Source organism: Balaenoptera musculus, chromosome 9 (genome assembly GCF_009873245.2).
Source record: "Balaenoptera musculus isolate JJ_BM4_2016_0621 chromosome 9, mBalMus1.pri.v3, whole genome shotgun sequence".
In the NCBI taxonomy this organism is placed as follows: Eukaryota; Metazoa; Chordata; class Mammalia; order Artiodactyla; family Balaenopteridae; genus Balaenoptera; species Balaenoptera musculus.
Window position 1 is genome coordinate 24,721,388 of NC_045793.1, and position 18,256 is coordinate 24,739,643.

The window sequence follows — 18,256 nt, forward strand, 5'->3', positions numbered from 1 at the left end:
GGGAACCCCTAGGTTCCGGCCCTAGGCGGGACCCCAAAACAGGGAGTGGGTGGGCGAGGTGGAATCTATTACCAGACCAGGGCTCACAGCTGGGGCCAGGATAGCGGGAAGGGTTTTTATAATATTGAATATCTGAGTGTTAGAAACCTATGAGCCAAGCTACTTCTGTAGACGGACTGTGTAGACGAGCGTTTTTCAAACTTTTAACGTTGATTATGACCCCACCCCACACTTAAATACGGGTATGTACACATATACGGCAAAGTTTCGACAGAGCAGTGGTCAATCGTGACTACATGTGACACGCTGTCTTCTCTATTTCATTAATGAAAAAAAATTCAGTTATGACACTGAATTAACTGAAGACCTCTGGTGGGGCAAGGCCCACGGCTTGGTGAACCCCGGGAGAAGACTGGGGTGTGAAGACAGAACGCTGGGCGCCCTGACGGCCCTCCTGGAGAGGTCAAAGTCTACACCGAGTGCTTACTTAACCAGCTTTGGGACTTGGCTTTTGTGTCCCAAGGGATCAAGGAACAGGGCGAGAAATATGCTGTCCACTAACAGGGAGCAAGCCAAACAAGGTAACATCGTAAGGCTGGAAAGACAGACACGGCTGCTGAAAGCAGGGGAAGGCCACGTGCCATCAGCAAGAAGAGGCCCACCGAGCCCTCCCTTCCCAAGAGCCTGGCCAGTAAGGAAACACCGTTCACGCCGCACCTTGACTCAAAGGCCACTGCAGTGCTGGGCCGGCTGGGCCGCTTTGTTACCGATACAACAGACTTAGAAAAGGTTAAAAGAAAGCACATCACGGGAAAGAAAGCTGGGGTCTCTGAAAGCAACTGCAGAGGCCAAGCTGGGCAGGCTCACCGGCGGCAAAGGTGAGCGCCCGAGACGGTGAGGAGGAAGCGAGGTGTCACTGGGTTCCAGAAGCCCTCCACAGCCAGGCCAGGAAGAGCCCACGGTTCTGAATTGTGCACGTCACCACCAACCGCTGTCTTTCCCGATAAGGCCCTGACAAGGGCACATTAAGTCTGCTATGCTCCCAACACCACAGGTGCAGGTCTACTGCCAAGCTCACCCCTGACTCGGGCAAGCCATTCATATACCACAAACATTTTGTTTAAAAAAAAAAAATTCCCCAACATTCTTGAACATTTCCTTCCCTATGATGGGGTCGGGGTGGGGGGCAGAATGGAGAGAGAGACCCCCCCCAGGGCAGGTGCAGCTGACTTCCGCCAAGGGCAGATGCCGGAGAGGCAGGCCAGCCACACCCGCCCCTGCTCCGGGGGCTCCCTGACCTCTTTAAAGCCTGACAGACAGACCTGCCTGTAGGGAATAAACCCATCATTCCTCACACCTTTTCTATGCTTTCTGGGATATGATGGCTGACCAAGACTACTTAAAAACAAAACAGAAAGAGGATTTGCCTGATCTTGTACAGTTTAGAAAGAGAAAATTCATCACTAGCTATCAGCATATCATTTCTGGTTTCTACTCTGCCACTGATGAAGTATAAAACCTCTCTCCAAGCCCCAAGGTCTCTGTCTGTAAAATGAGGAAACTCCAAATTCTTCCCTAGCCAGAAAATCCTACAATCTGGGTTATGCCCTTTTGAGATTTCCCACCCAAGGCTTGACTCCCTGAGTACAGGGTGCCTCCTCTCAAATGTAAAATGCTGGGCTATAAGAGCATTCTGTTAAAAAGAAATTATACATTTAGAGACATTGACTAACTAGGTCAATTAACACAAACACTTTGGTCAGTCAGCTGTGGAATGAAAGGACAAATTCTTGTTAATGATACGATAATGGCTATATAAGAGTCTATTGATGGCTATGTGAGAGAGTCGTGCATCGCTCTGAATATTTTACACTATATGTTGAGTTTTATGATAATCAAGCTGGGCTCAAAGCATGGTGGCTTTTTCTTTACTGGGAGTGAAAGGGAAGTATGGCGAGTATGGCAAATCTGCCTCCGCTAGAAGCGACAGCTTCCCAGTGGCACTTAGTCCAGCAAACAAGAGACCAGGCACTCACAGCAGGAAACAGAACTCTAGTGGAAACAGTAACCAACTGGAAGGATTAGTTGAGGGTGATTATTGCTTGTCCACTGTGTGCTCGTCACTACATCAGACATTACGGAGGCGAGGGCAGAGGACGCACGCAGACCTCACCTTCGCCCTCTGCCTACTTCAGATACTTGGCGAGTTCCCTCGGCAGACCTTCCCTCCCCCCGTTTCACAAATCAGTGCCTACTCTGGGCTAGGCAGTGGGTTGGGAGGTGAAAACTCAGTGATGAAAAAGACTGGCTTTGTCCTAGTGAAGCTTAATTAGCAGCATGACAATATTATTTTCCCCTGCCATTGTATGAAGTATGCTATTGGTGACGGAATTTACCATTCAGTCTGTAGGGTGAAGAATGTTAAGAAATAACACATAACTGGATTACGGCAGGTGGATGCATTGGGAGGATGCACCAGACAAGTCAATCATGGGCTCGCCACTGCCATGTCCCTTGCTAAGGGTCAGCCTCAGGCAGCTGTTTTCCAGCACATGACCCTGGCTTCTGTCCTCTCCCCCGACCAGAAGTTGGGGATGGAGGGCAGAGCAGAAGGTGAGAAATGAGGGAGGGAGGGAGGGAGGGAGGGAGGGGAGAGTCGCTACTGCACTTGATTCAAGGATAGTCAATTTATAGCAGGCTGGCAGAGGGAAAAAAAAAGCTCTGTCTAAAGAGAAATGAAAGGTAACAGGTGAGAAAGATTCTTTCTGGAATTTGAACCGGGCAGCGTGCAGAACATCAGCCCGTCAGGAGCAGGAGGAAGGAGGGGAGGGCGCTGCATCAACACCGGAGCACTAACACCAGAGACCTGCAGCGAGGTCCCGGAACCTCAGCCCCACGACCGCCCTCTGTGTTCCGGGATCTGGGAGATCTGACCTCACCTTGGATGCTGTTTAAGAATTTCATGGATGTTCCCATAAATCTGCTCTCTCCTCTCGCTGCTACCATGAGCAAGCCTATGTGAGAACCTGGCATTTCCAACCCAAATTAAACTAAAACTAAATTGCTTCTTAGGGTGGGTACTGTGTCTTATTCAGATCTTTCTAGCATCTGACACACTGCCTAGCACCCAGTGGCACTGTAGATCCTCAAGCAATGTTGAATGAACATTCGTGAAAAATACTTCTGGGACAGAAGTCCATACACAGAGAAGGAAACGGCTCATGAACAGTCAGGGTCATAGACCTTATGCAAATACCAGGAGAGGGGCTGACAGAATTCCTAATTACACACATCCCACTTCCCCATGGTGACACAACACTTCAAGGACGAAAAAGAAAGCACAGCTACACCCTTTGCCCCACGGGTCTTTGAATCAGCACATTTGGGAAACGCAACTCAAATACACAGGGGACGTGTGCAGCACCGACCAGCAGTGTGAGCGAGACCTGAGGCTGCTGCACCGCAGCTGTGTTCAGTTTCCAACTCGACAAAGGAGGAGAACAATTCCCACCCGTGGCCCTGCGTTCGGCTCCAGGCGGCCATGCCTGGAGCGCACTCAGAGAGCAGTGCAAGATGACTCAGGGGTGGGCAGGCCTGCCTGGAAAGGCCAGATTAAAGGTGCTTAAATCTGTACAGCTCGGCTGAGCGGTGACTAAGAGGGTGACACGATAACAAACTGCAAATATTTGAAAGGTGTAAACACAAAAAGGAGGGAAAATGCTTAGCCTAAAAACAGGGGGTGTAATTATTAGGGGAAAGAAAATCTGGATGAAATATCGGAAAACCTTAGTGTGGGGATGACCACGGGGTCATCAGTAAGTTTCCCAGTGGAAATGAAAAGGCAATTATTTGATCCTAAAGCTGAAAGGTGGCCACAAAGCCCATCCCTCTGCTTCTGCGAAAGCAGCCCAGACCAGGGAGCTATGGTTTTACTTCCTATATTTAGGGAGAGACTTCTTAAGTAATATTCAAGTCAAAATACCTCTGCTTTAAATACTGCTCCCTGAAATTTTAACAAATTTTGTTGATCAAACCATAGCGGAGACAAAATGGCCGTTCTGGTGGGGCTTTCAGAACAAACACAGGCTTCATCGGCTAGCACGTGGCACATGCCTGGCTAGCAGATAAAGCGGAGCTAAGCAGAGCTGGGGGACAGACAGCTGGGAAAGGGACAGAGGACCAGACGCTCTCATGTCACGGGGCATCTTCACCCCTGGTCTCTAGGACCCCGGGTAAGCATGCTATGAAATGCTGTAAGTTTCCCAGATAGGAAACCACGGGCACCTCTCCCTTCTTTCTATATAAACACAGTCCCCTGGAGTAAACGTCAAGGACAAGGCAAGGCACAGAAAGAACACCAAAATAAGCTTCCTGTCACACTGACTGCACTCCAATACCTCTGCCTGAGTTCCTGCTGCTGCGGCTGGCCAACTTATACCTCACAGACTCTCAGCAGAGATTTCTACCCCCGCATTCAATGAGTTCCATTTCTATACTTTCCCCTGCCATCCTTCCCCCCCAATGAAAAACAAAATTTAAAAAACCCCACTTCACACAGAGAGTTAGACATTGAACTCCGTATGTAGTCCAAGAAAAGTGACACATTCTTACTTTTCTACTCTTTCCCTAAGCATCAAGAACAGAATCCAGAACTCTTAAGCCATCGGCACAGAAGGCAGAGGCAGATAGGTCACCCGCCTAACCTTAAGCAATGTGGTTACCACCTGAACCTACAATGCAAGGCCAAACCGCTGTACATTGCTGGAGCTCAGAAACGTAATGCACCTCGTGTACCAAAAAAGCTTGCTCTCAGTCCTCTCTCGTAAGCTTTAAAGCAGAAATCATTTGGAGGTCTCAAGTTGCAAATGTCGTCAGTGAGTCAGTTAACAATTGAGAACGGCAAACCGTCCCACTTAGGACCAGCTGGTCCTATATTTTCACGTTCCCAAGATGGCCCAAACAGCAAGGCAAACGGTAGACCAGTGGGTTCCCAAGAGTTAGTTCCACATGATACAAGGCCTCAGTTTGTACTGAAAGGGTCAGAAACGAAACCAGGATTTTGCATTGTCTCAGACTCTTCATTCTCGCCCTTGTTCTCTAAGCCGCTATTTTGTTACCACCTCCGGGGAGGCAGCATCTTCTGGGCCAATTCTGGAACGTGTCACTGCTAAGGCTCTTTCAGTGACGAGAATAAAGGGATAAAAGAAGAATGAAGGAATCCTAATTAAAGGGATCAAACTCCTCAGGTAATGGTAGTCAGGGGAGTCGGAACTGGGCAAAAGCCGAGACTGAAGCTGTTTTTACTTCATACTTCCAGTTGTTTGGGGGAGACTTTTATTAGGTTGCCCTGATTTGGTAATGTTTGATGCATTTGTTGAAAGACCAGAAACCGAAGTTAATTGGGGACAGGAGCAATGAGATCCATTCTCCACAATGTGACGGGAATTTCAGCTCCCTTTGAGGAAAGGGAGGGATGGAGGGAGGCATCTACGGAAGGGAGGGACAAGTTTCTCCGGCGCAAGTCACTATAGTGTGACCACTAGGAGAGGGGTGACGTCTCGAGTCTCATCTCCAGTTATCAGCCTGTCAATGGTGGATCCCATTCTGCAGTTATTGGAGGTGAGGGGTATGCTAGTTCTCTCTGGAGCCACAGTAAGGAGATACTCAATAATTGTGTGCTAAACGAACGCCAGAGAGGAGAAAAACCTAGCAAAAATACATGCAACAAACCTGTGATAACAGTGTCCTCTTTTGAGTTCCCGTATGCATACTAGTTAATGCTTGGTGAGTTTATGAGGAACTCTACTATCTCTTACTTCTGGGACTTTAAGGAGAGTGAGTGTTAGATGCTAAATCACTGACCACTGTCTGAGGAGGAGACGAGGAAGGGATGGCTTAGAGGCCTCACACTGGATTGCTGGCTCTCAGTCTGGCAAGCCAGGTAGTGGGCAGAACTGGCTTCATCCAACTTGATTTATCATTGGCTTTAGACACCGAAGAATCATTCCCCAAAGGGAGAAGAGCTTTTTCAGGTGGAGCTGGTGTGGCAGGTAACAATCGGGCCAGCATCAGAATAACCTTTTATGATTCTCCCCACCGCAGAGCAAGATCTGAAAACAATGATTTTTAAAGGGAGAAAAAACTCTTGACTGATGAACAAGGCCGTTCCCTTCCCATGACATCCCAAGCGCATGGCCATAAATAAGCCAGCCAGGCTTTCTCTGGGGGTGTGTTTGTGAAGGGGAGGTTGGAGATGGCAGGCTGTCGGCTTCCCGATACACATGTTCATTTGGGGGTTTGCTGTAAGCAGCAGCTGCAATAATATCACCACCAACTAGGAGCAGAATGAAACAACTGTGCCCTTTGAAAATGTTTTCCATTGAGTTTCTCCTAATTATCCATATCAAAACAGCCACCTCATAGCCTCATTACATAGAAAACAAAGCGTCTGAGGTCAAGAGCTAGGCTCACAGTGGTCTTTCCAGCGACAAGAGAGCTACACGGCTCAAGCTCTTACGTAACACTGTGGCACCATGGAGACAGCACCTAACAAGCGCAAACCCATGTCTGAGCAGCGAGGGGGAGTTGGTTTCTATGAGAACCTCAACTTTTGCTTTTTCTGACTTATTTTAAACACGTAACTTTATCTCTGAATCAAATGAAACTTAGATTTATAAAAATAAATGTCATTTTTGGTACCCCCCAAACCCCAATCTTGGTCTTTTAAATTCCATGTTCATGGATAAAGAGAGCGATCTGAATCTCCTGTCCAGGCTGGTAGAGAACAGCTCCGGGGGTACGCAGAAAGCCACAGGAAACCTGCACGTGGGTCCTGCGACTACCAGCTTCCAGAAGGTATCCTGCCACACACCTGGCAGGCAAATGTAAAAGGTGCTTACTCGCATAAATTTAGAGTGACTTTTTCTAAACCAAGCTGTGTTGTTATTTGAACAAAATGGTTCTGAGATGTGTGGAGTACACTTCCAAACCATTGCCTTTACTGAGCTTTCCACTCATAGATAATTTCTCTGAGCTTCTTCTCCTGAGGCAAGTGAAATCCCAGTGTCTAGAGGTTAGTATGCTCAGCCAGTGGAACTGCAGAAGAAAAAACCCAGCTACTGTCAGGAATACTAACACCCCCCAAAGCAAGGACAATGAATAAAAATCTGAGAGCTGAGAAGCTCTTAGGAAGAGCCTTCTACCTCACTACCTTTATGCTTCAAGAAATAAATGAAAACAAGCCAAAAAGGAGAGGAATTCTGAAAAGCCAAGGTTCTTCAAGACCACAGGCTGATCTTGGATATAGAAATACATCCTATCCTGATAAGTAGCTTGAATTCTGGGCTGTGGATGAAGACTGGCCTTCACTTTTTTTTTGGTTAGCATCATAAAAAAGGGGTCAGCAGACAACTTCCTGAGGACTAAATCTAACCCACTGCCTGTTTTTGTACAACCTATGAGTTAAGAACAGCTTTTACATTTCTGAATGGTTGAAAAAGAAATATTTTGTGACCTGTGAAAAACTGTATGAAATTCAAATTTCAGTGTCTATTTACTCTCTGGCCCTTTAGAGAAGAAGTTTGCCGACTCTTGCTCTAAAGCACGTTGTAAGCTGGGTAAAAAAAAAAAGTCCAGGCCTTCCCTGGTGGCACAGTGGTTAAGAATCCGCCTGCCAATGCAGGGGACACGGGTTCGAGCCCTGGTCTGGGAAGTTCCCACATGCCGCGGAGCAGCTAAGCCCGTGAGCCACAACTACTGAGCCTGTGTGCCACACTACTGATGCCCACGTGCCTAGAGCCCGTGCTCCGCAACAAGAGAAGCCACCACAAGGAGAAGCCCGCGCACCGCCATGAAGAGCAGCTGCCACTCGCCACAACTAGAGAAAGCCAGCGTGCAGCAACGAAGACCCAATGCAGCCAAAAATAAACTAAAAAAACCCAAAATAAACCCCCTAAAAAAAGTTATATAAAAAAAAAAGTTCAGGCGAGACAGAATTTAGCTTCCCAGAACCAGAAGATCAGTACAGGTAATAGCATAATAATAATAAAGATACTAAAAAAGCCCACGGTCGTGTAGCTGAGAAGGTGAAAAGCAAGCAAATGTGGCTCAAGGGAAGCTGAGGCAGCCAACGCCAAGCACAGGTGTGTGCCCGCACGCTGGCTCTCCTGCACCCCGTTCTAGGAACGTCTTCTCTCCTGTACTTGCCATCTGCCCCCTTTATTCCCACTCTACTCCCCCAGACCCTATTCAAAACTTTGAAATTTCTGGAGTTGCCCTTCTCTGTTTCTCACCACAACTGCTTCCTTCCACTCCGTGACAACAGACTTTCACTATCATACTTCTTGCTGCTACTCAGACTTTATCTTTCTACTCTACTTGGAAAAGTAACCTCCTCACTGACAAATCTCATCACCTCTTCTCAGCAGGAGTCCTACTCCATCTCTATATGGCGCGTGACACTGTGCCCCACCCCTGTCGTGAAAGTCTTTCCTCCCCTCTACTGGGGTCCTCTCTCTGGGCTGTTCGTCTTGTCTCCCGCTGTTGCCCTCAGTTATGTCTTGGGCCTCTTTCTTTTCACTCTCTGCACCCTCCCTTGGAAAGCCCATCCATTTTCATGTTCTCCATCACTGTGATCACACAGAACCTACAGACATGTAAGCCTGAACTGTCCTCTAAGCTCTAGACCCAATCCCCCAGTGTCTGACAGGTATCTCCCCCTTGACCGTCCTGCCAATACCTCAGACTCAACAAACTTATCTTCTTGCTAAATCGCCTCCGCTCCTTTCCTTGTCCCCTATTCTGATTGCAGCACTAGCAAGCCCTCAGCCTAAGAATCTCCCTTATCTTTGATTTGTCCCTACTTTGTCCACATAACCTAATGACTGCTACGTCTTATCGATTCCATTAATTCCACCTCCATAGCTGTTTATATGATCCATGGAATCCTCTCAATCCTCAACCTAACCCCGCTTGTTCAAGCTCCTGTCACTTCTGGCCAAGAATCCTCTGATCTACCTGCCTGCCCTCCATTTTCCCCTATCCTGATTCTTCCTGCCTGATTAATTTTCCTAAAGCACAGTATTCTGCTCAAAACCCTTCAGTGGCTTCCAAGAGTTTATACCACATAAAATCAGAAATCCACAACCTGACCCTCTAGGCCTTCTAAAATCTGGTCCAGTTCCTTGGGGCCACATAAAACATCCATCACCCACTTGACAGCCCTTCAAATATCTGAAGACAGTACAACATCTCTTTCCACTCATCCTCATGACTTATGTTCTCCAGACTAAACACCCGCACAAGACGTGGGTTTTGATTTCCTACCATCCTCCTGCTTTTCTTCCTTAAGCCTAGATAGTATGAAGGGCGTCTTCCGATAGGAAACACCTTTCTAGTCGACTGAATTAAACGTCTGGTGGGGTGGCGGGGCTCGTTCACTAGGGAGCAACCCTTCTTACATGCTGAGGAGAGAGGCACCTTTGGAGGGGAAATCTGCTGCCTGAGTCGGACTGATCAGGGAGGAGTGCGCAGAGGCTGTGTACCAGCCCCGTCTCCCGGTGACCAGGCAGAGTTAGACTTTCCCTCCAGGCAGGAGGCCGCAGCAAGAGACAGCTGCACCCGTGCAGGAGGAGCCCCCGGTATGTGGGAGCCCTCGAGGGACCGTGGGGAGAGGTGGAGCCCATCCTGAGGAAGGATCCACATCCAGCCAGCTTCCACTCTGTCTTGGAGACCCCGGTGGTGTGGTGATAAGCAGTCTATTCATTTCCTTCTCTCATTCACAGGGCTATCGGGGATAAAAAGGAACAGCAAATCCAAACCACTGCCTAGAAGCCACTTTGCAGAATTCAGGGAAAGACTGTTCTATTGAAGTGATTATCTTCCCTGTTTGGGAGACCTGAGGGAAAGAAAAGGATTTCTGCGTCCTTTGCCTTCCACTGATGCAGCCCCGAAGAAACGATGATTTCAGTCGTCACTGTGGCCAGTGGGACAGTGAAAGCATGGCTCGCACTTAATTGAGGCTTTTTAGCTCCTGTCACAGTGTGGCAACAGGGCACCAGAGCACCAGGATTTGAACTGTGACGCCGGGTACAAAGCTTCATTTGAAAAGCAGGAGAGAAGGGAGGAGAGGGAGGGAGAAAATCAGGGACCTGACAGACAAGCTGCCTGATTTTTTGCAGCCAATGGGAGATATTAACCAGTCTCTTCAGGCTGGGCCCGTCTTCAAGGGCCAGGAAAGCTGCTCCAGTGGGCTCATTACTCACAGTTGAAGGACAGCACGAGGCATAAGCCCCCGGGCGAGAAGCTTGCCCCAAATCGTGATTTCTGATAAGGGTGCGACTGGTGAGGAAGTGGCAGTGGTGTGTTGAGGGACGGTGGGGACCATCAACTCCCCAAACACAGCTCGCAATCAAGCGCGTTGCCTGATGGCGATTCCGGGTGCTGTGACAACCAAGGCGGGGTGTGTGCGCGTGCGCACGCTCACATGTGCTCACACATTCAAGGAAAGAGGGTGGGAGGAGGGGAGTGGGGGGAGGCGGACTGAAGAGCAGAGGAAGGAGGCGCTCAGGGGACCGCAGTGGCCGTAATGACGCAAATCAGAAACTGCTATTTGTGGGGAAGTGACACCGGGGCTGCACCCACCTACTGACGGGCATGGACACGCAGCGAAGAGTGTCTGAAGGGGCAGAGGCCAGAGACAGGAACGGGTGGATTCCCTGGCAGAGCGTACATGAGAATCAAGCTTCATTCCAGGGAAAACGGAGCAATGAGCCGCGCTTCTGCCGCCTCACGCCCTGCACATCTCTTCCCAAGCCCCAGGCTGCCTGTAGGTTCCCTTTCATCATCCTGAAAACTTCCGATGCTGGCTTGTTTGTGTCTTCTCACTTCCTTCTGCTCCAAGGTCACGCTTTACCGTATCCCAGCCCCACTCCCCATCAGGCCAGACTCGTCCAGTATCACAACCAGAGAGAAATGCCATCAGCTGAAGCCTTTTAGACCATGGACAGCGGCTCCTCTGGGGTGCACGTGGCGGGGAAGCCATCTCTCTCTCCCACGCGCACAAGCGTGAGCAGTGCTTCTCCTCAAGTGTGCCCCCTTCCACGTCTGCCTAGTAGGACCAGTGCTGGGGTATAAGAAGCTTGTTACAAGGCATCTACGTTTAAAATAAATGCCAGAGGGCACGTTCTTGTAAGGAATCTGAGGGGCTCTGAAAAGCTGTATACCCACGTGGTTGCCTGTTTTATGTAACTATTTTTCAGTTTCCACAGTTTGTGTCATTAAATAATTATTCTCTAAAATATATATAACAAAACAAGATGGACAGTCGTGGATAGGGTTCTTTCTTTCTCAACCCTCCCTCCACAGTCTAGCAAGTGTCTAAAACACATCTAGCCCAGATGGATCCCTCGGGGTCAGAAGGCGATCAGATGTCCCCGCACATGGAACTCTCCGGCTACACAACTGTGGACCTGGGGAGGAAAAGGGAGAAGGCCTTTTCCATCTCAGGCAGCCATCTAGGGAGGTGCTGGCTCCTGAATGGCAAAGAGGACAGCTGTCAGCAAGAGGGTGTGGGAGCGAGGAGGCAAATTTCACAGCATAACAGCCAAGAGGAAAACAAAAACAAGAGAAGTGTTTCATATGGAGGCTCTCTCTGCTAATGTCGCTAAACTGGAAAATTCTATATTCTGTAATTCATCCACCCTTCGACAGCTGTTCACGCTTAAGTCAGGAGCAAGGTGAATGCTTTGGAAGGGGAAGGAGGGATTTCTCCTGGCCAGCCTGGAACCACAAGGAGCTCAATCGCTAAATGATGTGTTTGGCGACCATAGAAAGGGGGCTCCCTCCTCTATTAGAAAGCCAATTTGCATCCTATACAGCGAATGAGAGCACATTCAAACTGCTGCTGCACAGTGACCCAGGCCAACCCCACAGAAGGAAACCTGCACAGCCACTTCCAGCCCTCAGGGCAGACAGGACAGAGGAGTATGTGTGGGAGAATCTGGAGGCACTGAGTTCGGTCTAAGCCACTGAATTCACCTTGTGTGGACTGGGAGAAGTGGTGTTTATAATCTGCTAGGACCCTAAAGATTCTTCTTTCCCTGTTACCAGCGTTCTGGCTGAGACTCTGTAATGGATTAATCTCTGTAGATGAGTGATGCGGTTTAAAATACTGCAGGGTTTGGCTGCCATTCCCTCCTGTGGGGTCTCAAAATAACTCCACACAAATCATTTTTGCTAACCACTCACTCAGGCAGCTCTTCCCGGCCAGAACACACGCATCTTATGTAACTGAAGGAGCCGCCCAGCTCGCTGAAGGAGGCCGTTCCCAGAGCGCCGCTGCTCGTTGCCCCTTGGGCTCTGCAGAGCCCGGGCTTTGAACCCAGCTCTGTTCCTGGGCCCAAGCTCCCTCATCAAGAGACCCCCCAGGTGCTCATCAGGGAAGGGCATCCAATTCAGGGCTGCCTTAGAAGTAAGTGCAACCTGGACATTCCATGAGCACTTCCAGGTAAAAGACTGACTCTGCTAGATTTTGGAAAGTAATGAGTAGGGGAAGGAACACAGCGCCTTTCCTCTGAGAACTCACAGTTCAGTGTGGACGACAGGCACATGTACGGACAGAACACAAACATACAGGAGGAGTGGGAGAGGAGAGGTGCTACAGAACACCTCACAAAGCCTCCTCCCAACTTTCAGGCCTTTGTGACGCACACGCTGCCCTTGGCTCGGCTTCCTTGCTAACCCTTCCTCCCGGTGCCCCTCCTATTTCTCTAAGTCTCCGCGGTCAGAACCTGCACCTTCACAGCTGCGTCCTCCTCTAACCCCCAGTCCCAGGCAATCACATTCGTTCCCTGTGCTTCAGGTTCCATTATAAGCTGATGATGCTCTAAGTTTTCATCTTTAGTTCTGACCTTTCTACCAAATTCATCTGGACCTGCCAAAATCCACAGGCATCAAATGTTCAAGGTCTCAAAGGTGACCTAATAACCTTCTCCTTGCAAACATGCTATTATTTACAAGCCAGAAAAGCGACCTCTCTTTTCCCATCCTCTATTATCAAACAACCAGCAGAATTCTAGATCAGAACCCTCCTAACCAGATCTGTTCTTTCCTCTTCATCTTACCCAAACTTCCTGACTGCAGTTTGGATTCTCCCAATCTAGTCTTCGTATTGCGGTAAAAGTAATCTTTTAAAAATAGACAATGCAGTGAAAAAGGAGGGACTTCCACTATATCTAATAACATGGATGAATCTCAGACAAAAGCTGGGTAAAATAAAGTTCGTAAAATAAGATTATGATTCCAGGTATGATGTCCAAGACAGGCAAAACTCATCTATGGCAACAGAAGTCAAAATACTGGTTATCTTTGAGGGGAAGGCCATGAAAGAGCCTGCTGGGATGCTAGAAATATTCTATACCTCTACATGGGTAGTGGTTTACTTGGTTACTTGCAGTTATATGTGTACTTTTATATACATAAAATGAATCAAGCTGTATACTTAAGATTCGTGTGCTTTACTACGTAATAATCATTTCTAAAACTAAAAAGAAAAAGAAAAAAAAGACATAACGCATTACCCACCATTCACTGCTTCCTATTACTCACCTTAGGGATTCCTAACCTGGGAGTGAGGGTCAGGGACGGGGGTGGGTCAAGGATGGGCTTGGGCTAGTGTTTGCCAATCCAATGAAACTGTATGAAAATCTTTGTGTGGTCATGTATTTTCTGAAGAGAAGACTGATAGCCTTCTTCAGACTCATCATTCACTAAGAATGTCCACGACTCGAAGTCATCGACGACTTCTCTATGAGGTACAATCTAAGCAGCATGGACACAGGGCCCTTCAAAGATGGGGAATCTGACTTCCCAAACTCATCTTTAACCATTGTCCCTCTTACAGGAGACATGCCAGCCGTATTAAACTATTTGCCATTTTGAGTAACAATGCTGTTTCAAGCTCCCTCTCTTTCCTTGGCTGGTTACACCCTTTTTCTCCCGTATCTGGCATTTTCTGGAGAGAAAGCCTACAAGCTTTCTAAGATGGATAAAAAGGTTGGTGATCACCCTCAATAGCAAAGAAATTGAGCTACAGGGTAGGGGGACATCTAAACAACTCAGAGCTGAAGTCCAGCAAAATCATCTGGCTGCAAAGGGTGGCCTGAAGCTGGGTGAAAGTGCAGTAAAAAGATCGTTAAAGGAATGAATGAATCACAGCACTTGAATTCAGTGCTTTTGTGGTAAAGACATTGAGGACCTGCTTATTTAATATATATCAGATGAGAACAAAGATTCGATGAGGCAAGAATCACGGGTCAAAGTTAACAAGATAACATGGAAAAGGGATTAACACCCAGCGTTCAACAGAAGAAAGGGGTTGGGGGACATGCTTTAATACAAGTTCATGTATAAAGGACCTAGAAAACACATACACTGACGACAATTCTATAACACACAGAACCTAAAGGAAAACTTGGAGAAGAAAACCACACTGCCTATCTTTCCTAGGTTTCCAGCCTAAAACACAAAAGAAAATGACTGTAAGGACATCTACATGTATCACCTAAACATTTACAGAATCACATTTTACAGCTGGAAAGAACCTTAGAAATCGTTCAGCCCAAACTCTGTATTTTCACAGAGGAGGAAAGAGGAAATCAGAGAAATTAAATGACCTACACAAAGTCACACGCCAACTTGGTTATGAGGCACAGATTATAAGCCATATCTTTTGACAGGCAGTTGTTCTTGCCATTGAATCCTATCAGTTGGGCTGAATGCACTTCATCTTAACTCAGGCTGCCCAGGGTCCTGGTTTAGCCTATGGAATTCTGTTTTTGGATGTCTTTTCCTGAGCAGACAGATAATCTGATAGGCTATGCTGGCTTTTAAAAAACACATTAGGAAGTAGTTGGTATTATCACAGCGAGGTTTACATATCACTGAAAGGGTTTTTTTTTGTTTGTTTGTGTTCTTTTTTTGACATATATCAAGAGAATATAGACTGATCACAAAGAAATTAGTCTAACAAATAACAGCTACTGTAATCTGAGTGGTATCTTCCGTTGTGGTTAAGCACCGGATTAAGTACTTTTAAAAAAACATGCATCATGCTATTTAATACTTAGAGCACCCCTAATTTACAGATGAGATAACTGAGGCAAAGACAGGTTAAATAACTTGCCCTACATTACAGGTTTATAAATGGCAGATCCAGAATTTGAGTCTGCTCCTGTGAGTCAGAAATTCATATTTGTAATGAATTCACTAAAGTGTCTCCCTAAAGAAGGGGTATTTCACAGAATTCCCGAAGTCAGAGTGATTAAGAGATCCTTGGGAGTATCTTTGTCCACCTCTGTCATTTTATACACGAGGGAGTGGTGCCAGCATCACACCCCAAGCGTTCTGTCTCCTAAATCATTTACTTTCCCTACACTCCACCTTGCTGCGCGAGACTGCAGGTTCTGCCTAGATGCGTGGCAGAAGACCCAGTCAGCACACCCCTTCCTTCTCCCGGTGTAAGGCACTCACAACGACAGGCTAGAGAAAGGGACACGCCACAGTGATGCTCTTCCTCAGGATGCAGGGGTTGGGGAGGCCGAACAGTAGATCACCACCCGCCCACCCACCCTTTACAGAGTTTCTACCATGTCCCCAGTGTCAAAACTCCAGACAAAGAAACAGTCACAAGCCAATGCAACGACAACGTGGTTACAAGGATGATGCAATGATAGAGGCAGCACGGGATGCCCTGCGAACACAGAGGAGGTAAAGGATCTGGACAGGAGTCAACCCTGAAGTTCACTCTGAAAGAGTGAACAACAACTGGCCAGAGGAACATGCATCTAGCACAAGCGGGGGGCTGCTTACTGATGCTCCCAATGTTTACAATGGCAGAAGGGTGCTACGCAAGGCAATCAGGAGGGGCGCAGGCGCAAAGGACTCTACGGATGTGCCTGGCAGGACACTCGAGTTCCTTCTGAGAACCACAGCCCAGGTCAGGATATTTGAGAGCTGATGTGTTGTGCTTGGGAAAGCACAATGCCAAATCTTCCTACTACACTCACTTCTAAGGCAGAAAAGGAACTGGCTTATTAACAAAACAAACTGCTTCCTATGCATTCTTTCTCCCAACAAAATTTATTATAATTTCACAGAATCAAAAAAGGTAATAATTATTCTAACACTGTGTGCACACCTATTATCTAAACATGTTTTATCAGTCAGATTTCATGTTATCAGTCAGATTTCTTTTCAATTAAAATTACGATCTATTTGAAAACCATTATCATAGCTTTCTTCTTCCCTCTGTCATTGGCTAATCATCAAACCTCTGCAGAGGAATTCAAAGGGGACTGAAAGTAAAAAGTGGACTCCAGCTCATCAGCACGTCACAAAAATCTTTAACTTCCTACTACCATGGAAATGGCTTTTCCCCACATTACATATATACACCAGGCAACAGGGACTGCAGGTCTGTGTTACTGAGACAAGTTTCAAAACTAAGAGTTAAAGGGGGACACAGATATTTGATTGACAGGAGGTCACATTTCGTTGGCAGAAGAATAAAGAACTTGTCTCAATGGAAGATCGGAATTGAAAAGCTTAAAATATTCCTTTAAAAAAAGAAACATTGTTCTGACATCCAAAGAGGACAAATCAAATTGGTCTCCTCCCTCAGTCCCTGAAAAGGAGGAGGAGGAAATGGCGGGGTACTAAGTGCCAGTTCTTAATTAAACTATGTGACCTTGGCCAAGTAACAACTTTTCTGAGTCTCATTGGTGATAACAATAGCCCTTCCTACCTCACAGCATTGTAATAGGCACCCAGAGGGGAAAAATATGTGAAAACACTGAAAAGTATGTATTACTATACAAGCTAATACTTTTAGAGGATAATCGTCCTGGTAAGTTTTAGTATATTTAACCATGGTCTAAACCACTGCTTGATGGGAGATCCAATGACCCCCAAAATGCTGTTGGATCTTTTGAAAATATTTTTAGGAACTTTAGTTTCCAGGCGAATGCAGAGTTACCATACCCTTATGTAAAAAGATACTACAAGAAAAATACAACACAATGTTAACACTTTTGATTATAAAGAACATGGCAGGAGTAAGGAGCAGCCAGGAGGGATAGGATGCTGATTAGGAAGAAATGGTCTGCATCTCTCAGATGCCAGGACTTATTTCTCACTGACGTTTGTGAAGCATGAAGAACAGACAACAGCTGGGAATTTAGGAAGGGAGTAAATCAAGCTGCTGTTATTCATGCTCCCAGAAAGAAACAGCATGGATGGCAACAAGTGACAGTTCCATGAAAGCAGAAATTACATCCTTTACTGATTTTTTCCACTGTGATTTTAGCGAATTTTTCTCCACCACCCCCATCCCTGCCACTAACTTGTGCATAAGGCATCAGGGTGGCATGGGAGTTCTCTTTCTGGATGCCATTGTTAAATACTGATCCTACTGAAAAAGAGATTGCCAACTCCTAAAGCAGGAGAACCATTTTTCCATGTTTCCATCTTCCTTCTCCAATACTGCTACCAACCAATAGATCTCTCACTCCGGGGCTGTGCAAACACCACCTGGGAGTGTTTGGAAAACTGCAGGAGTGGTTTACTGATGCGCCCAATGTTTCCCCTGGGAGACGGTGCTATGGCACCCTGGAGGGGGAGCTAAGATGCTAAACATCCTGCAATTCATGGGAAGTCCAGAAAAGTTCCACTCCAAATGCCACAACTGCCTCCCAGTTGGGAAAGATGCAATTCAGCCCCACCTTCCCAGACTCCCTCACCCATAATCCTCAATCACCCAAAGCAAACAACTTGCTGCACCCTGCACATGCTTTGCATTTCAGTTTCAAATCTAGCTGCCACCATCTCCTGGTTCAGTCAGAACATAATGATTTTGGCCCACGGCTGCTGAACAACTTAGAGAAAATAGATCAAATGGAATGCAGTCATCAAAATAAGCTAAAAAGTAACTGGAGATTTGACATGAGGTTCTAAGAAGGAAAATACGCTCTACTCCAAACTTTACTATCGACTCCAAGAGATCACAGTGTCATCTGAACTCATGCTTCAAGTAGCTTTGGCTCTGAGTTGGGAGCAATCTGTTCAAAAAAGGTGAGTTAAGAACATGCTATGCCAGAGCGCAAGGTATAGAGATGAAAGTCCATGGGAAGAAGCCCCTGCCTTACGACTAATACAGCTTGTGACCATGACGAGGCTGCTCCATTTCTTTGTGCCTCTGTTT

At 47.0% G+C, this 18,256-nt stretch overlaps 2 protein-coding genes across 2 annotated transcripts in view; one reads left to right on the forward strand and one right to left on the reverse strand.

Annotated features, from left to right (window-relative positions):
* The window catches only part of LRRC4 (leucine rich repeat containing 4), a 53,556-nt gene extending 40,061 nt beyond the window's left edge, over positions 1–13,495 (forward strand). The window contains 1 exon segment of the mRNA XM_036862918.1: positions 9,783–13,495. Coding sequence (XP_036718813.1) covers positions 9,783–9,868 — 86 coding nt within the window. The 3' untranslated portion in view covers positions 9,869–13,495.
* The window catches only part of SND1 (staphylococcal nuclease and tudor domain containing 1), a 417,459-nt gene that overhangs the window by 98,240 nt on the left and 300,963 nt on the right, over positions 1–18,256 (reverse strand). The window lies entirely within an intron of this gene.